The 21,044-nt window shown below is 40.9% G+C and overlaps 1 protein-coding gene across 1 annotated transcript; it reads left to right on the forward strand.

Moving 5' to 3' along the window:
- The first annotated feature begins 188 nt into the window (after window positions 1-188).
- impa1 (inositol monophosphatase 1) lies at window positions 189-20,800 on the forward strand. The gene is made up of 9 exons (XM_078398506.1): window positions 189-257; window positions 5,138-5,225; window positions 9,065-9,198; window positions 10,300-10,404; window positions 10,584-10,629; window positions 12,230-12,338; window positions 15,888-15,996; window positions 17,158-17,309; window positions 20,285-20,800. Exons 2-9 carry the CDS (start codon window positions 5,145-5,147, stop codon window positions 20,398-20,400), a joined length of 852 nt encoding a protein of 283 aa, XP_078254632.1. The 5' UTR covers window positions 189-257; window positions 5,138-5,144; the 3' UTR covers window positions 20,401-20,800.
- Window positions 20,801-21,044: the final 244 nt, after the last annotated feature.

The following is a 21,044-nucleotide window of genomic DNA, read 5'->3' on the forward strand; positions in this document are numbered from 1 at the left end:
ATGGGTTCCCTGCCCATGTAGAGACGGTCCCTCCGCTCTGCGTTTGGCGCTCACGGCCCATTTGGAGACAGTCCCCGGGTTCTTCGCTTCGCGTTCGCGGCCCATTTGGAGACGGTCCCCCCCCCCCCCCCCCCCCCGTTCTGCGCTTCCTGCCCGTTTGGAGACGGTCCCCGGGTGTGCGCGCATGGGCAGTGGGCGGCGCCGGGAGGGAGGAGAGAGAGGAGAGGAGAGGAGAGGCGGTTGGTCGGGCGGTGCAGGTGAGTCCCAGCCTCGCGCGTTCCGACCCCGGGCCCAGGCTGCAGCCGCGAGCGGGCAGCGGCACTGTCTGACGTTGCTGGGGTCTGCGGCCCTGCGGCCCTGCGGGTGTCTGGTGGTTGGGTTGCGGTTGCGGGTGGGGTGGGGTGGGGGGAGAGAGAGGGAGAGAGTAGATGGGTAGGGAAAAGGGGGGTGGCAGGGAGTGGAGATTAGGGAGGAGGAGGGACAGGAGAATGGAGGGGTCGGGGAGGGGGGTCAGGAAGGGGGAGGGGGCAGGGAGAGAAGATTAGAGGGGGGAGAATGGCGGGTCAGGGAAAGGGGGGGGGGGCAGGGAGAGAAGATTATGGGGGGGGTCAGGGAGGGAAAGGGGAGGGGGTCAGGGAGAGATTAAGGAGGAGGGAGAAGGGAGGGGAGAATGGGGGGGGTCAGGGAGGGGAAGGAGGGTCGGGGACCAGGAAGGAGAGGGGGTGAGGGAGAGATTAGGGAGGAGGGGGAGAATGGGGGGTCAGGGAGAGGAGGGGGAGGGGACAGGGAGGGTGCAGGGAGAGAAGATTAGAGAGGGGGAGGGGAGAATGGAGGGGAAGGGGAGGGGGGGTAAGGGAGAGGAGGGGATGGGATGGTGGGTCAAGGAGGAGATAGGTGGGTCGGGGAGGGGACTAGGTTGTGTAGGGTCAGGGGGGGGATGGGGGTGGGGTCAGGAAGGGAAGGGGGGTGGGGTCAGGAAGGGAAGGGGGGTTCAGAGAGGGGACCTTGCGTAGGGTGACAGGAGAGTGGAGCGGGGGACTGGTGAGCAGAGGGGATGTGGGCGGGCGGGGTGACAGGAGAGGGGGACGAGGCGGTTGGGGAAGGGGACTTGGGTTGTGGGTGAACAGGTCAAGGGGGAAGGACAGAGATCACCCCTGCCCCTCACCCCCCCTTGCCCGCCCTCTGGTGCGGATCATCTCGGAGAGGCAGCTGACCTTGTCCATCTCACCGACCTTGAGGCTTGTTGGCCAATTTTCGACGTGATAAATTTGCGTTGAAAGAAAGCAGACACAAGGGACTGCAGATACTCGAATCTTGAGTGAAACGATCTAAATTGTTTGCATGTTTTTCACAGTTACGAGAATGCAGAAAAACACAGCAGCCAGTTAGTACATTTGATATAATTAACCAGATAAGTTTAGACAAGACGAGAATGTCTCGTAAACACACCTTACTGTCAATGAAGTTTAATCACTGTTCTAATGCAGGAGTATTCCAACATAGCTTGTTTCTGCCGATGGCATGCTTTTGAAAATAAGTTAGAGTCATACAGCGCGGAAACAGGCCCTTTGGCCCAACTTGCCCTTTGGCCCAACTTGCCCATCCTAACCAACATTCCCCATCTACACGAGTCCCACCTGCCTGCGTTTGGCTTATTTATATCCCTCTATACTTATCCTATCCACGTATCTGTCCAAATGTTTCTTAAATGTGGTAATAGTACTTGCCTCAACTACCTCCTACGGATGCCCATTCCATACATCTACCACCCATTGTGTAACTGCGTCAAAACATTGTCCCTTAGGTCCCAATTAAATCTTGCCCCCCTCACCTTAAACTTATGACTGGTTCTTGATTCCCCTACTCTGGGTAAATCAATCTGTCCATTTACCCTATCTATTCATTCTCATGATTGTATACACCTCTACCCTCATCCTCCTGCTCTCCAAGAAATAAAGTCCTAGCCCTGTAGCTCAGTTCCCTCGAGTCCTGGGAACATCTTCGTAAATCTTTTCTGAACCTTATCCAGCTTAACAACATCTTTCCGAAAACAGGGTGACCAAAACTGAACACCTATAAATGTGGCCTCACCAATGTCTTGTACAAGTGTAACATGACGTCCCAACTTCTATACTCAATACTCCAATGAAGGCCAATGTGCCGAAAGCCTTGTTCACCACGCTATCTACTTGTAACGCTTCAAGGAAGTGTATACCTGCACTCCGAAATCTTCGTCACTACAATACTCCGCAGAGCCCTGCCATTCACTGTGTAGATCCTGCCCTGGTTTGGTTTCCCATAATGAAACAGCTCGCACTTCTCTGTATTAAACTCCATTAGCCATTTCCTCAAGTACCTGCCCAACCGATCAAGATCCTCTGCAATTTTTGATAACCATCTTCGCTCTCTATAATACCACCCAATTTAGTGTCATCTGCAAATTTACTAATCTTGCCTTATACATTCTCATCCACATCATTTCAATATAATTCGACAGTGCTGTATTTGTCACATATGCAACTGTACAGTGAAATTCATTTTGTATATATTACGCATGTGGGTGCCGCCATTTTTGGCACTATTATTCAAAGTCCAAAATCCTGTCAGCCTGCACTCTCAATGTACTGGACCAGTTCCAACAAACTATCGTCCCTCTCCTTGCCCCCATCTTTGTGTCCCAGGAGCATTTATATACATGACAAATAGCAATGGGCCCAGCACTGAACCCTGAGGCACACCATTAGTCGCAGGCCTCCAGGTCATGTTTCTGTGTTGATAATGCTTGAGAAATGATATGATATCAAGAGAATTCTCAAATTAGAAATTTTCCTCATGGCAGGGAACTTGGCCTTTTAAGCCTATACGAGCTAAAAGTCATAGGATCTACAATGCCCTCCATAATGTTAGGGTCAAAGACCCATCATTTATTTATTTGCCTCTGTACGCTACAATTTGAGATTTGTAATAGAAAAAAATCACATGTGGTTATAGTGCACATTGTCAGATTTTAATTAAGGCCTTTTTTTTACATTTTGGTTTCACCATGTAGAAATTACAGCAGTGTTTATACATAGTCCCCCCATTTCAGGGCACCATAATGTTTGGGACACAGCAATGTCAAGTAAATGAAAGTAGTCATGTTTAGTATTTTGTTGCATATCCTTTGCATGCAATGACTGTTTGAAGTCTGCGATTCATGGACATCACCAGTTGCTGGGTGTCTTCTCTGGTGATGCCTCTGCCAGGCCTGTATTGCAGGCATCTTTAGCTTATGCTTGTTTTGGGGGCTAGTCCCCCTCAGTTTTCTCTTCGGCATATAAAAGGAATGCTCAATTAGCTTCAGATTGGGTAATTGACTTGGCTACTCAAGAATTTACCATTTTTTAGCTTTGAAAAACTCTTGTTGCTTTAGCAGTATGTTTGGGATCATTGTCTTGCTGTAGAATGAACTGCCAGCCAATTTTTGAGGCATTTGTTTGAACTTGAGCAGATAGGATGTGTCTATACACTTCAGAATTCATTATGCTACTACCATCAGCAGTTGCATTATCAATGAAGATAAGTGAGCCAGTACCTTCAGCAGCCATACATGCCCAGGCCATAACACCCCCACCACCGTGTTTCATCTGTGGACTGTGGTCATTGACAAATCCACACCTGACTCCTGAAGAGTGTTTCTGATCTGTCGGACAGGTGTTTGGGGATTTTTCTTTATTAGAGAGAATTCTTCTGTCATCAGCTGTGGAGGTCTTCCTTGGCCAGCCAGTCCCTTTGCGATTAGTAAGGTCACCAGTGCTCTCTTTCTTCTTAATGATGTTCCAAACAGTTGATTTTGGTAAGCCTGAGGTTTGGCTGAAGTCTCTAACAGTTTTATTCTTGTTTCTCAGTGTCATAATGGCTTCTTTGACTTTGATTGGCACAACTTTGGTCCTCATGATAAACAGCAATAAAAGTTTCCAAAGGTGATGGAAAGACTGGAGGAAAGATTAGGTGCTGAGAGCTCTCTTATACCTGCTTGAAGGAGGCACAAACACACCTGAGCAATTACAAACACTTGTGAAGCCTTGTGTCCCAAACATTATGGTGCCCTGAAATGGGGGACTATGTATAAACACAGCTGTAATTTCTACTTGGTGAAACCAAAATGTATAAAAATACCCTTTAATAAAATCTGACAATGTGCACTTTAACCACATGTGATTTTTTTTCTGTTACATATCTCAAATTGTGGAGTACAGAGACAAATAAATAAATGATGGGTCTTTGTCCCAAACATTATGGAGGGCACTGTAGCCAGTATATTTTGTCCTGTAGCTTTGTTACTCTGTTCAATCAGAGAACTGGTGAAAATGGCTTACTCTGCTCAAAATCTGTGAAAAGAGTCAGTATTGAGAAATAGAAACAAGAGTTTAATTGTCATGTACTAACAACGCAACAATGAAATTCTTACTTGCAGCATGAACAGGCCTGTACACAAAGATGATTTATTGATTTTTTAAAAATTATATATTATTAACCCCAATACTTATGAAAAAGTAAAGTAAATCCTTATGCAACCAAAAAACAGTTCATAGTTGCGGTTAGTGTCATGTAGTGCTCAGGAACATGGTTGTTGTTGGGAAGAAGCTATTCTTGAACCTGTTGGCCACTGTTTTCAGACTCCTCCACCTTCTCCCCATGGTAGGATTGAAATACGAACATGGCCAGTGTAGTGCGAGACTTTGATGATGCTGTCTGTATTTACAAAGCAATGTCCCCTGTAGATCCCTTCAACGGTGGGGAGGTCGGTACCCATGATGGACCATGTGGTGTCCACCACTTTGCATAATATCCTTCGTTTCTAGGCTTTCGGGTTGATGTACCAGGCCGTGAGGCAACCAGTAACACTGTGTAAATAATGTATTCGTATTAGGTGATGATTTTTGCGTTATTGAGCATAGTTTTTGCTGAACCACTTAACATTTACCAGTCACATTTTGCAACGTTTGGGCTAAGCTTCAATGTTCTAGGCCAGATATGCTTCTGTTTCAATACCATACATCATTTAGCATGAATCTTTGATGCTAGAGTTATATATATGGAAAAAGCAAAACAATTCTTTAATATTGCCATGTCTTTTTGACATGGGGATTTTCAGAAGGAAGATGGAAAATATCCGTGGGGCCTCCGATCCATGGCGAGAGTGTATGGAAGTAGCAGTTGCCGTTGCTCGGAAAGCTGGTGCAGTGAGTAAATCATGGAAATTGAATTTCTACATCCCTCTGACTTTGTTTTAAAAGATGATATTTTAATCGTATAGAATTTGGCATGAAAAATAATTTTAAATTTAAGCTTTTACTTATTTCATTTTGCTAAATTGGTGTATAATTAATCCTTAGAAAATGCATTGAAAGCTTTCATTGTTTTTGAAGAGAGAATATCTTTAAAAAACAAAGATAAATGACCATGCGTGCAGTAAAGATAATTGGTTATAAACATAGCACAAAAAGTAAGGAAATTTGTGTTTGGTAGATTATTTCTTTGTTGTAACAATGCTTCTTGGCAATAAATCTTATACCGTTGGAAAGCTTGTTTATTTCCCTTTTAAATGGTGCCACATTTGTAAGGAACATGCATTTGTGGGATGAGCAGCAGAGATGAATATGTGGGTTGCGCCCATGAAAAATCTGCCAAATCTTCTCTGCCAATGCCAAACAGCTTATTCTGCCATTGACTCTTGTTCGGTGTTGTTTGGTGGATTGGATGATTGAAGTCTGAAGAAACAAGACATATTGGCAATTTAACAATTTATTCATTTAATAAACAGGAGCCTCAGTAGCGTGTGGAAGAACCATACACAGCCACAACAGCCTGGCACCTCCTCCTCATGCTGGTCACCAGCCTGGTCACACACTGTTGTGGGATGGCATCCCATTCTTCAACCAGCATTTGTCACAAGTCAGCCAACGTGGTTGTGTTGGTCACTCTGGCACGAACAGCACGCCCAAGCTGATCCCACAAGTGTTCAATGGGGTTGAGGTCAGGACTGCTGGCAGGCCATTCCATCCTCTCCACTCCCAAATTCTGGAGGTAGTCTCTGAGAAACCCTGCTCTGTGGGGGCGAGCATTGTCATCTTGGAGGATAGAGTTCGGTCCCAGACTGTGGAGATATGGGATTGCCACTGGTTGCAGAATCTCATCTCGATATCTCTGCATTGAGATTGCCTCCAATGGTGACAAGCCTCATTTTTCCAGTGAGGGAGATGCCGCCCCACACCATCACACTGCCTCCACCAAAAGATGTTACTCTATCGGTGCAGCAATCAGCATAGCGTTCTCCGCGTCTTCTCCACACTTTGACCCTATGATCCAACTGCCGTAGGCAGAATCTGGACTCATCGCTGAACATAACGTTCCTCCACGTGTTCAGGTTCCAGTGCACGTGTTGCCGACACCAGCGCAAACGGGCCTGACGGTGAAGAGCAGTCATGGCAGGCCTCCTGGCAGCCCTATGAGACCGGAGATCGGCTGCGTGCAGTCTGTTCCGAATTGTCTGGGCAGAGAGCCGTCGGCCATATCGTCCTGCAAACCTTGACTGCAAATCTGTAGAAGACAGCCTACGGTTCCTAAGTGCTGACAGGATGAGGAAACGGTCTTCTTCGGGTGTCGTCTTCTTGGGACGCCCACTTCGCGGCCTGTCCCTGACATCCCCCGTTATATGGAACTTGGCCTTCACTTTGGAGATGGTACTAGGGCTCACTCCAAATAATGCCGCAACTTGGTTTTGCGGAACACCAGCTTGAAGTTGCCCTATCGCACGGGCCCTATCCAGATCAGTCAAACGTGGCATGCCGATTCTTGGAGCAGACACCTACTGACCACTGTAGCAGGGCCCATGCTCACCGATGCTGCCAGTCAGGTGCCAATCAGGCACCTGATTGTCAGCACCTGGGGGTACCAGAAGCTCAAAACAAGAGTCAATAGCAACAGCAGAATAAGTTGTTTGGCATTGGCAGAGAAGATTTGGCAAATTTTTCATGGGCGCAACCCATATACTCAGCTCTGCTGCTCATCCCACAAATGCATGTTCCTTACAAATGTGGCACCATTTAAAAGGGAAATAAACAGGCTTTCCAACGGTATAAGATTTATTGCCAAGAAGCATTGTTACAACAAAGAAATAATCTACCAAACACAAATTTCCTTACTTTTTGTGCTATGTTTATATTTGCTGTGGGAAGATGGATTATTTTACTTTTCTAGGAAATGCAGTCATTTTATTTTGTTTTCATACTTTCTCCAACTCCAGTATTCACTTAGTGTTTGGCTCCTTATAATTTCTTCTCTTTTGAAGGATTGATTCCTCAGTGCACCACTGCCTGGCTCACAGCAGCCCATTTACCTTTTTATTCAATTCTACAGTGGGCATATTACCGTTGGTCGCAGTTTCTCATACTCATAGAGTGATACAGTGTGGAAACAGGCCCTTCGGCCCAACTTACCCACACCAGCCAACATGTCCCGCCTGCCCGAGTTTGGCCCATATCCCTCCAAACCGGTCCTATCCATGTACCTCTCTAATCCCAAAGTTGTTATACTTGAGTTTCCGATAAATGAATCATATTGCAGTTTCATTGATAATAGAAAAATATTCTTTGTCATTTACCCGATGAGCTACAACCTTCTTTCCTCATCACAGCCTTGGTCCAACAGAATTCCAGAGATGAGGAGAGGATGATTGCCCTTGATATTAGGAAGCAATGGAGTGATTGTACATCAAGGAGACCTAGTAAAAGTGAAGTCAGTTTGCAAATGTAAATTATGTTGAGGTATTATTTGACGGTCCTGTAATGCATCACAAATCTCCTAATACACAATGAAGCATTATAGACCTATGTTGGTGCAGATGACTGAAAGGTTGGTTAATGACGAAAGGGACGTTGGGTGGCAAGGAGCGGGAGTGATGGTGATCCATGAACATGAGTGTTTCATGAATGGCAAATGCAGGAGATGTTTACCCTGCAACTTGAGTTCAGGCCAACAGGGAATATGTGACAGCCAAAGAAATATTTTTTAAGGGCAGGAAAGTAGTTCAGGAGGATCCTCAGGGCATCTTACTCTCTGATCAGTATTTTATCCTGACCAGACGACTGTTTCTGAAGTTGCAGACATGATTTCAGATGCTCTTTCCTGTCAGAGGTAAGGATATCAACTGCATCACATTCTGGACTCTGCCTCGCAGTGCCAGAGTCCCGGGTTCAATCTTGACCGTGGGTGCTGCCTGTGTGGAGTTTGCACATTCTTCCTGCAACTGTGGGTTTCTTCTGGGTGCTCTGATTTCCTCCCACATCTCAAAGATGTGTAAATTTGTTGGTTATTTGGCTTGTGCTTAAAAACGTCCTTAAAGTGTAGGGAGCAGGTGTGAAACTGGCATAAGTTTAGAACTAGTGTGAATGGTTGGCATGATCTTGATGGGTTGAAGGGTCTGTTTCCATGCTGCATTTCTAAAACTGAAGCTAAGAAGCTAAAGTTGTAGCCCATTTCATAATGGATCTTTTTTTTAAGGGGTTTAAGTTCTGTGGGCATATCTTTAAGGAGTTAAGAAAGAGATTCTGAAGTAAGACCTTAAAGATGATGAGCTCTGGATTACTTCCTTTGCCACATACCAGTGACTACAGTAATAAAAAAAGTAGTACAGATGCACGTGCACTGCAGAGATGGTACAGGAAGACGGGTTTAAGGTTCCTTGGACATTTGGTCCAGTGCTGAGCGAGGTGGCATCTACACAGGCCAAGGAGCATCTCAACAGAGTTGAGATTGTTAAATTCCCAGGAAGTTTGCTTGTGTTTTGTGGGGGAGAATTAAATATTTTGGCACAGCGAAGTAACACATAAGCAGTAGAAAATAGATCAAAACGGATTAAGAAGATTATTACAGTACTAGAGAACCGAAATAATCAAGAAGAACATTTTTTTCTAATCAGTCAACATTGAGCTAAATGGTAGAGAAATGGAAATTATAGGTTTAAAGAAATGTTCAATTGGATTCAGTTCTCTTTGATAAATCCACCCTATTCTCTCTGCAGGTTATTCGCGAAGCTTTGAAAAATGAACAGACTGTTTTGATTAAAAGTTCTCCGGCAGACTTGGTGACCGAGACTGATAAAAATGTAGAGAAAATGATTCTGTGCATTCTAAAGGAAAAATTTCCTTCACACAGGTAAAGGATTATTGAAGTAATCTGAATACAATGTACACTTTAGCACAACATTATCGCAACACGAAAATATACTTCCAATTGAGCTTTGTTTACAATAGTTTACTGATCCCTTAAAACACAATGATCTATATTTGGTTTAGACTTTATGGCTAGTCTTTTCCATCATATTAAAAGACTAAGGTCGTTGGTAGAAGGATAAGAGTTCAGGATTTTTCCCCACAAAGAATGGTGGGGATCTGGATTTCACTATCTGAAAATGTTGTGGAGAAAGAAGTCCTCGTGTTTAATAAACTGCTAAAATTTGCGGAACAAGAGTGGAAATAGTCCAAATAAATTGTTTTCCCTTAGTTTAGTTTATTATTGTCATGTGTACCAAGGTACAGTGAAAAGCTTTTTTTGTTGCATGCTATCCAGTCAGTGAAAAGACTATACATGATTACAATCAAGCTGTCCACAGTGTAAAGGCTGTAACATTTAGTGCAAGATAAAGTCCAGTGAAATCCAAATAAAGATAGTTTGAAGGTTAGGCAAGGCATGTTCCCTCTGCACTATAAATTACTATGATTTAACTGTAGGAAGAAAGTGCGTTTCCCATAAAAATGAGGTTTGACGCATTTCTTGTATGGAAGGGCCAGCTGCCGATCTCACTTCAAATTCATCTAAACATTACTTTGGTGCAGATTGTTCATCCTTTATTATAAAAGAGTGGTCTGCTAGATTCAACTGGTATCAGTTAATCAAATATACTGCTTAATTCAGTGTCGGCAAGTGTACTGCATCAGTACTCCCCCTTGATTATCCCTCTAATTTACTGTATACAGGAGTGCACTATTTGGGAAGTGTCAGATAACCACAATTTTATTGTATAAGTCAATGCGGACTTGGTGGGCCAAAAGGCTTGTTTCCACGCTGGATCTCTAAAATTAAAACATAAAACAATTTATTTTTTTTGGAAGACACAAAGTAACTCTGTTGGTCAGGCAGCATCTCTTGAGAACATGGATATGTGACGTTTCAGGTCGGGACCCTACTTTGACTGATTATCGGATAATGTTAAGATTTAACTTTCGTCATTCTGCTATAATTTGTTATTTATTTCAGTTTTATCGGTGAAGAGTCTGTGGCGGATGGAGCAACAAGTATACTTACAGATAATCCCACGTGGATAATTGATCCCATTGATGGGACCACTAATTTTGTCCACAGGTATGGCTTTTGGCTGGAATAGGTTTATTTTCACGGATAAACATATACATATACAAACTGTTTAGGACTGCTTTGTGGTAATTACAAAAAAATTCAATTACATTTTGAAGTCACATAAAAAAGAATGTGAAATTAATAGAATGAAAATTGTTTGCTCAATTCAGACTTTTATTTTACAGGTTTCCTTTTGTAGCTGTTTCTATTGGATTTTATGTAAATAAGCAGGTAATGCAAATGTAATGAACAGAATACAATTGTTCATTTTTTATTATTCCATAACTTATAAACATTTGTAAAGAATAAGACTGTTGTGACGTTTGCATTTGTCCTAGAATTAGATTGCCGATAATGTTCAGTTATATTTATCATTAAATTTGTCTCCCTATTACACCAGCAATTATAGAAATGTAAATACTTATCCTTGCACTGTTCTACCTCTGCATGTCTTTAGTCATCCAGCTCTGAAGCTCTTCACAAACAGCCTATTCTACCTCGTCCTTTTAAGGTGTTATTTAATGTCTCTCTTTGACCATTCATTTTGTCACAATCATAATGTCATGGTTTGATACCAATAAATTGTCATTAAATCTAAGTAAAACAAAATTTATTGTGTTTGGAAATCGTAAAATAAATTCTGAGGTAACACTTATGATTAATGATGTAGAAATTGAAAGAGCGTATGAAAATAAATTCTTGGTAGTGATAATAGATCAAAAACTCTGTTGGAAACCTCACGTATCAAATCACGTAAAACATATCAAATCAAAACTGGCTAAATCCATTGCAGTACTGCACAAAACTAAGGACATCTTGAATCAAAATTCACTATTTGCTTTATATTGCTCACTCATTGTTCCATACTTTACATATTGTGTGGAAGTATGGGGAAACACCTACAAAACTAGCACTAATTCAATCTTTATCTGCAAAAAAGAGCCATAAGAATTGTCAATAAGTCTGGTTATAATGACCCAACCAACCCAGTATTTATGAAATCATATGCCCTAAAGTTTATGGACCTAGTAGACTTTAATATTCTACAAATAATGTTTAGAGCAAAAGAAAGAACACTTCCTCACTGTATCCAAGGTTTGTTTTCAGTGAGGGAGAGCAGGTATCCACTCTGGGGAAATTATATGTTTGAAAAAAAGAGGGTAAGACAAATGTGAAAAATGTGTGACGGTTAAAGGGGTCAATTTATGGAATAGTTGCAACAATGAATTAAAAGAGTGTAGTAATATGTGTAAATTCAAGAAAATGTTCAAAAATATTATATTTGAAAGATACAAAATATGTGATCAGCACTGAGAAATGACTGACATGACAGAAATTATGTTTCTTAATTATATTTGTGTTTCTTTCTATGTTTTGTTTATCTGCTTCTGACTTATGATGTTGTGTTTTTTTAATTATATTTTGTTTAATTGTTTTGTTTCACTGCTATTTTGGCTAGTTAGGGTAATGCTTTGTTAAGTATTAAGGGTAGGCACAATAAGCTTTGGCTTCTGCCTACACATTTTATTTCAGTCAGAGAATATGTGTGATTATATTGTTTTATTTTTGATATAATGATTTCATATTATTTAACTTTCACAACTGTATGGTTAATCTGTTGTATTGAATTGACCGGAAAAATAAATAGATAGATAATGTCATCTCCTTTGGATAGTGCCGTATTTTGTATGACTAAGTACCTTGCAGCGTTTAATTTTGCTAAAGTGGCACTATGAATGCATGTTGTGAACCTCAAATGTTGTTTTTTGAATTGGTCATTTTAAAGTTTTATAGTGCGCTGATTATCTTATTTTCTGTACATTGCACCTAGAGTGAAGTTGGTGTGATATATAGCTGCGTGGAGGACAAGATGTACACAGCTCGAAGAGGGCAGGGGGCATTTTGCAATGGCCACCAGTTGAGTGTTTCTGGACAGGAAAGTAAGTTAATGCCTTCAACTAGCTTTACGGTCGCGTGAATATTAATCTTTGGGCTTTCGCAGGCAACTATGAAATGAGCTTGAGGCTTCCTTGCTATGCAGGGCTTTAGAAGAAAACACCATAAGAAGTACAGATGTCCTTTTGTGACATTGAATTAGTGAAGAGAGAAATGGATATTTATGTTGGTTGCATGAAGCATATTCAAAAGAAAATTCTTGAAAATGGATAGGAAAGGTTTAAAGGGATATGCACCAAACAATTGTCCTGCTTAGATGGGCAATCTTGGTCAGCACAGACGAATTGGGCCAAAGGGCTTATTTCAGTATGACTATAAATATCCCACTGATATAATGGCCAGCACAATCTGGACTTTAAAAAAACACACAATTAATTTGTTGGATTTGCTTGATTTAAATTGGTAACTCAGATTGGGTTTAAGCTCTTACTACTAATTTACATTGAAGTAAACCTGCACATTCTTTTATCGCTTTTATTGCTTTATCTCGTGGCTTTTTGCAATGTAAAAAAAAAATTATATATGAAAATCTTAGATATCCACGTTGAAACCTGGATATGTGCACAATGATCATGTGTAAATCAACATTGACAGAGAGTTGGGGAAGGGGGGATCTATCTATACTATGATATTCCTGCAGAATGAGATGTGTGTGAATTTGTTTCACATGATATAAATTCCAATTTATTAATGTTCATTCATTTTTATCTATAAAGATTACTGGGTTTTTATGATTTTCGATAAATTGCTGAGATCCTTTCAAACAATGATTCATAGAAACATAGAATATAGGTGCAGGAGGAGGCCATTTGGCCCTTCGAGCCAGCACCGCCATTCATTGTGATCATGGCTGATCATCCACAATCGGTAACCCGTGCCTGCCTTCTCCCCACATCCCTTGATTCCACTAGCCCCTAGAGCTCTATCTAACTCTCTTTTAAATTTATCCAGTGATTCATATAGGCCTACTACTGCCTTCTGTGACAGAGAATTCCACAAATTAACAACTCTCTGGGTGAAAAAGTTTTTTCTTATCTCAGTTTTAAATGGCCTCCCCTTCATTCTTAGACTGTGGCCCCTGGTTCTGGACTCCCCCAACATTGGGAACATTTTTCCTGCACCTAGCTTGTCCAGTCCTTTTATCATTTTATACTTGTATATAAGATCCCCTCTCATTCTTCTAAATTCCAGTGAATACAAGCCCAGTCTTTCCAATCTTTCCTCATATGACAGTCCCGCCATCCCGGGGATTAACCTCGTGAACCTACGCTGCACTGCCTCAATAGCAAGGATTCCTTCCTCAAATTAGGAGACCAAAACTGCACACAATACTCCAAATGTGGTCTCACCAGGGCCCTGCATTCATGAATATAAAGTAATTTCTCTGGCAATAGTTAAGCCTATGGACAGAACACCATTTTTATTCTTCAGAAACCCTTTTTTTCCTCAAATAGTAATCATAATTTGATAGAAATATATAATGTAATACGTTTTATGTGTTCGTGATTTTTCGAGTCCTTTTGAAGTGCAATTTCCTATCTAAAAATCCCATTGTGGGAACTCATCTTCATAAGAACTGCAGCAGTTTAAACAGATCACTACCATTTTCTCAGTGCATTAAGAGATGAAGAAATGTAGGATTATGTAAAACTTTTCGCAACCTCACGACATTCCAAAATCCTTTAATGCCAATGAAATATTTCAGCGACTTGGCCACTACATGACTTAGGACTGGATATCTCTTCAATGGACACATGGCAACAATTTACAAACAGTATCTTGTTAAATGACTGGTTAATCTGGGGATTTTCTTTAATGTTTTGTTTGTTATATTAAATCACAGACAAAGTCAGACTGCTCCAATAAGAGCATTACATTTTTTTTAAATTGGTAAATTAATAGCATTTTTTTTTAAGTTTAATTATTCGCCCTTTTGATCCCATTTTATGCTTCAGTTTTTTGATGCTGGAATATGACACCATGAATATAGGCAATTTCCCAGTATCTTATAGATATGGGGAGCTTCATGTGCACGCTTAGCATTTCAGGGAACTACTTGATAGTTGAAAGCTTTGTAATCCAATTTAATCAGCTTTGTATACCTCTTTGGCAGGCGTGAGAACTCTGGCTAAAATTACTATACGAGTTTACTCTCAAATTGTAGCACTAGCTGATATCTGATTGCATAGCAAGAGGCAGGCACATATTTACTGCTTTATTTGGTTATAGATTTACTTAGTAGGGTAAGAGCTAAATTTAATAATTCACTCTTTGCAGTCATTTTTTGTGAACACAGAGAGATTAAAAAAAACAGAAGTGCTGGAAATATTCAGTTGGGCAGCATCATGACTAGAAATCCGTAGGAAGGAACTGCAGATGCTGGTTTACACTGAAGATAGACACAAGATGCCGGAGTAACTCATGTCATAAGATCAGTGACAGGAGCAGAATTCGGCCTTTCGGCTCATCAAGTCTACTTCGCCGTTCATTCATGGCTAATCTATCTCTCCCTCCTAACCTCATTCTCCTGCCTTCTCCCCATAACCCCTGACACCCATACCAATCAAGAATCTATCTATCTCTTCCTTAAAGATATCCATTGACTTGGCATCCACAGCCTTCTGTGGCAAAGAATTCCACAGATTCACCATCCTCTGAGTAAAGAAATTTCTCCTCATCTTCCTAAAGGAATGTCCTTTAATTCTGAGGCTCTGACGTCTAGTCCTAAACTCTCCCACTAGTAGAAACATCCTCTCCACATCCACTCTATCCAACTTTCACTATTCGGAACATTTCAATGAAGTCCCCCTCATTCCTCTAAACTCCAGCACCAGTGCCGTCAAACTTAGTGGGTCAGACAGCATCTCTGGAAAAAAGGAATAGGCGACGTTTCGGGTTGAGACCCCTCTTCAGACTCGACCCAGAACGTCACCTATTCTTTTTCTCCAGAAACCATGACATGAAAGTTTGATTATCAAAACTGGATGAATTCATTATTCATGCGGCAGTGCTCTTTGAGCTTGCATTGAGTTTAATTGGAGCAGTGAAGGGGGCTAAAGAGAATAGTGTAAAAGGAATGGAGATTAAAATACCAGGCAAATCAAAGTTCGGGGTCACTCTTGCAAATTAAACAGGCATGCTCTACAAAGTGTCAACCAATTCAACATTGGGTTTCCTATTGTAGAGGAGATCACTTTGTGAGCAAGGAATGTTATGCTCAGTTCAAAAATGTACAAGTCACTATTTCACCTTCAAGGAATATTTGGGCTCATGAATGATGGAAAGAGAGGAAATAAAGGAGCATTTGCCACAGCTTGGACAAGCTTTGGACAGTATTTTTTACTCTTGCCAGTCATGGATGCTTGTGGTCATAAACGTACAATCCTAAAGAAAAAAATTCAATAATCCAAACAGAATTTGAGGAAATGAAATGTCATCTAGAAGTGCTTTTTACTTCTCATGTTTTTAGTATTAATGCATGACTACTGTTATATACCTTGATCATTCCCATTGTATTACTTTAAATTTTACAGATATAAGCAAAGCTCTCATTGTAACTGAGCTTGGATCTAATCGCACGCCAGAAATTGTGAAGACAGTACTTTCAAATATGGAAAAACTTATTTCTATTCCAAGCCATGGGTAGGTGTCTTTCACAAGGTAAATAGGAAACTGATTCACTATTCATTTTGATTATACTTCTTTGTCATGGCTAGCCTGTATAATTTCCTTGATAAAAACACTCAGAATGCTTTGAGGAGTGGTACCACTTTTCAAAACTAGCCTTAACTAATGGGCTCTTGTTTTATTTAGTCACTGATAGAAAAGGTCCTCTTTTGAATTGCTTTTCCAGCATCAAATCCAATGTTTTGTGCATGGGTTTAAAGATAATAGAGTGGAGAGAATTAATACTTCAGGGGGAAAATTAGTACATGACATCCATCTTTCAGATTATGAGAGGAATGTTAGATGGTCTGTAAACTTGATTCCCAGTAAATTAACTGAGTAGAATGTGAAACATTAACGGGATTTTCCAAGTGCAAGTGACTGCTGAGATTCACAGTTCTAAATTTATCTTACAATTTTTTATGTATCCGTAAAGAAGAACTTAAAAAAAACCAAAAGGTTGCATGTACTATCGCAACGTTTAAGAAACTTTTACAGGTACATGGATAGGGTGGGTTTAGAGGGAGATGGGCCAAATGCTGGCAGGTGGAACTGGTGTAGATGGGACATGTTGGAAGGTGTGGGCAAGTTGGGCCGAATGGCCTGTTTCCACACTGTATGACTACGACTGAAAGCCTAATGGCCTTGATCTATGAAGCCAACAAGGCTTTGCATGATGGAATGGAGTCTTGAAAACAAACCCCAATTTCGATAACTCCAAACTTTACTCCCTCTCAACATTCACATGTATTTTAATGCTTCTGGAAGTTCCCAAAGTTCAAAAGTATTAAAAAATATATATTGACAGTAAAAAAATGATTAAATAACGTCACCAAAAAAAGGAAAAATAAATTAATCTAAACACTAAAATAATTTTTCTCAAAGCCATAAAATCTTCCATTCAACTGATTGAGTGTGCAAACTTTATGATGGTGTTTCACGTTTGAATTCCATACAGCATTTGTTGCTGGAGCGCAATGATGGATTTACTGGCAATTTTATGTGGCACTGTAATAATTTACTGGTCTTGCTGATGAACTGTTTTGAAAGCCAGTGTAGGTAGAGAAATTTTAGCTAGTGGTATGTGAACTGTTTACGTTAAATCAAGCTTTAAAATATTTTGTGAATGTGTTTCAGAGTTCGAGCTTTCGGATCTGCAGCTATAAACATGTGCATGGTGGCAACTGGTGGTGCAGATGCCTACTATGAAATGGGTATTCACTGCTGGGATATGGCAGCAGGCGCACTCATTGTCACAGAGGCTGGCGGCATTGTGTTGGATATATCAGGTAGCTTTGAATAAAACGTTTTGTATATGAGTATTAGCAACGTATTTTCAGATCATAATTTTCCGAGTAAAAGGATGTCTTTTACTGGAGTGGATTTAGAATATTCTTCTGCGTGCGATTATCTCCACATTCCCAATTTACTATCTTTTGGATCTCTAATCTTAATCGATATTATTATTTGACAACATCCCTCTCTATTCTGCCTGCCACCTTTCTCAATGTGTCTACTCTAACTATGTCCAATATCTGATGATCTGCAATTTCTCATAGTTAAACTATGGAGAAACTGAACACATTATTTGCTAGGGAGGGGTGAGAAAATGATAAAAATAGGAAGATCTTTCCTCAGAACTTACAACCAGGAGATGAAATCTGTAACCAGAAACATTAACTCTGTTTCTATTTCCAAAGATGTTCCCTGACCTGCTGAATATTTTTATTTCAGCACTCCAACTCATGTAGTTTTTTGTTTCCTTTTCAGTTGTCTATACCAAGGCTGTCTTGGTTGGTCTGCCTAGCACACCAAATACCACCTCTTCCAAGTTTCTGCTTCCCATGTTCTACTCCATTCCATGCCCTATTTATTCATTGGCCCTGCTCTTGCTGTTGAATGGTCAAAAGGTCATAAGTTCATAAGAGATAGTAGTAGAATTAGAATTATGCCATTCGGCCCATCAAGTCTACTACGTCATTCAATCTTGGCTGATGTATCATATCATATCATATCATATACATACAGCCGGAAACAGGCCTTTTCGGCCCACCAAGTCCGTGCCGCCCAGCGATCCCCGCACATTAACACTATCCTCCACCCACTAGGGACAATTTTTACATTTACCCAGCCAATTAACCTACATACCTGTACGTCTTTGGAGTGTGGGAGGAAACCGAAGATCTCGGAGAAAACCCACGCAGGTCACGGGGAGAACGTACAAACTCCTTACAGTGCAGCACCCGTAGTCAGGATCGAACCTGGGTCTCCGGCGCTGCATTCGCTGCAAAGCAGCAACTCTACCGCTGCGCTACCGTGCCGTATCTCTCCCTCCTAATCCCATTCTCCTGTTTTTTCCCCCATAACCTCTGACACCCATACTAATCAAGAATCTATCTACCTCTGCCTTAAATATATCCACTGCCTTTACTCCACAGCCTTCTGTGGCAAAGAATTCCCCAGATTCACCACCCTCTGAGTAAATAAATTTCTCCTCATCTCCTTTAATTCTGAGGCTATGTCCTCTTGTCCTAGACTCTCCCATTAGGGGAAACATCCTCACCACATCCACTCTATCCAAGCCTTTCACTTATTCTTCTAAACTCCAGCGAATATAGGCCCAGTGGTGTCAAACACTCTGGAATGGTTGTTCCAGCTCTTTTATACCTCAAGTTTAAATTTCTAATCCACGTGTTTAAATATCTTAGATAAACATAAATTTCTGGAATAACTGAGTGGGTTAGACTCCATCCCAGGAGAACATGGATAGGTGATTTTTTTTTAGTCATAAGCCTTCTTGAGACTGATGGGGGGGGGGGGGGGGGGGGTGGAGGTGGAGGGGGAGGGACAGGAAAGAAAGCCGGGATAGCGAAGGGGCAGGACAGAGTATGGGCAGTAATCGGCAAACACAGGCGAGGGGGTTATTCGATAGACAGAGTGATGGACAAAGGCCAGGGCTGAAAAAAAACATGTGCGTCCGAGAGGGTAAAGAGTTGTGAATTGTTAAGCTCGGGAATAAAAAAAGTAGCAAATTGTCCATTTATTGTAAACGGTACAAGTGTAGGGGTGGGGGGGGGGGGGGGCTATGTGTGTGATGTCAGCCTGGTTCTGGAGAGGTGGTGAGGGGGGAGATGTTTAAATATCTTGAGTAGGAAGGAACTGCAGATGCTGGTTTATACCAAAGATAGACACAAAATGCTGGAGTAACTGTGGGACAGGCAGCATCTCTAGAGAGAAGGAATGGGTGATGTTTTGGATCAAGATCCTCGTTACCCATCCCATCTATGCAGATGCTGCCTGCCCCGCTGAGTTACTCCAGCATTTGGTATTTAAATATCCTCATGGTTTCAGCGTCCTCTCTAAATACTTTCAATTGTACATCATCTCTATTCCCTCCATATTTCTGATTCAGCCTCGTCCCTTTGTCCCACAGTTTGCATCCATGATTACAGCATTGGAGCCCTTATCTCTGAGATTCTTTTCCATGCTGCCTACTCCTATTCAAATTTTTCATTAGAACGGGTGTCAATGGTTATGGGGAGAAGGCAGGATCGACCATGGGATTAGGAGGCCATGATTGAATGGTGGGGTAGACTCGATGGGCCGAATGCCCTAATTCTACTCTTATAACTTGTGAAAACACTTGAAAAATTAATCTCTGTACATGTTTCAGGACACTTCTAATATATTACTCGTCTCGGTTTGTTTTTGCTACGGTTTGTATGCAATGCCTGGAGATGTTTTATCTTAAAGGTATCAATTGTACATTGTTGCTCGCTTATCAAATTCAACAAAATATGACAATTCAGGAACATCAACATTCAGGAGATTTATTGTCTGATAGGTTTACACACTGTGTGTAGAATTAAGACTAAATAAAAGTAGAAAACCCTGTACTCTCAGTCTGACGAAGGGTCTCGACCTGAAACATCACCTGTTCCTTTGCCCCAGAGATGCTGCCTGACCTGTTAATTTACTTCAGCATTTTGTGTCTATCCTGGAGTAAATTAACAGATTTAGAAAATCCTGGAGTTGTTTTGCATGTCAGGTAACATCTGTGCTTTTTCCATAGATGCTACCTAACCCGCTGAGCATTTCCCTCCTACTCCAATTTCATATTGGATTTGTAGCTCCTGTTCTTGCTCGATAAGACTAATATTTATTTCCTTCATAGTTTAAAGGTTGACGGAAATACTGCTGTAAAGTATGTAATTGTGTGAATATCCCTTCTGTTGCCATTAACACTCTTTAATTTCTTCTTTAGGAGACCCATTTGACCTGATGTCGCGCAGAGTCATTGCTGCAAGTAGCAAAGCAATTGCAAACCGAATTGCACACGAAGTTCAAATAATCCCATATCAGAGGGATGATCAGGAATAGTGAGAATAAAACATATTTCTCAAGAGTATTATAACTAATCCAGTTTAAATAGATCTTCATTGTTTGCATATGTACTCAGAACGTATCTGGACCCAATAAATGGTCAGGTTCAGTAACTGATGTGAATTGTGCTTGTATCAAAACGTCATTAAATATTATAAATTTTATCAGTATTTTACTATATTAAATTCTACTCTTGCTCAAAATGATGGATTAGAGTAATATAATCAAAATTTGGCCCGTAACTACCGGTTGCTGTACAGGATTTTTTTAAATAGTTCAATGGTGTAGAAAAAAAAACTATTTTTGGATACTTAATGTGTAGAAATAAGTATATAAAATTAATGTGTAGTCTTGAATCAATATGAACACAAACATTATGTAATAATAAAAGTTAATGCAAGGTCAAAATCACTTGGTATTTTTTATCAGATAATATAAGTTTGAAAACCTGGGAATTGATTTTTTTAAAACTAATTTATCTTTAATTCTATCAACTCTAGCTTGCAGGACATTTTTGCAATCTCAGCTCATTGATCTTGAGCTCTGATTCCATAATTAATCTATTACCTGGTTCAGCTTTATTTAATATTTAATTTTCTTCCTGAGCAACTTTGAAATGATACCCACTTGTGAGACACTCT

This window comes from Rhinoraja longicauda, chromosome 4, assembly GCF_053455715.1.
Source record: "Rhinoraja longicauda isolate Sanriku21f chromosome 4, sRhiLon1.1, whole genome shotgun sequence".
Lineage (NCBI taxonomy): Eukaryota > Metazoa > Chordata > Chondrichthyes > Rajiformes > Arhynchobatidae > Rhinoraja > Rhinoraja longicauda.

What these genes read in the sequence shown, in the direction of transcription:
- impa1 (XM_078398506.1), top strand. Translation starts at nt 5,145, where the DNA reads ATGGAAAATATCCGTGGGGCCTCCGATCCATGGCGAGAGTGTATGGAA. An exon ending in GAGTGTTTCTGGACAGGAAA is followed by an intron (nt 12,339 to 15,887) that starts GTAAGTTAATGC and finishes TAAATTTTACAG; the next exon opens with ATATAAGCAAAGCTCTCATT. An exon ending in CATTGTGTTGGATATATCAG is followed by an intron (nt 17,310 to 20,284) that starts GTAGCTTTGAAT and finishes TTTCTTCTTTAG; the next exon opens with GAGACCCATTTGACCTGATG.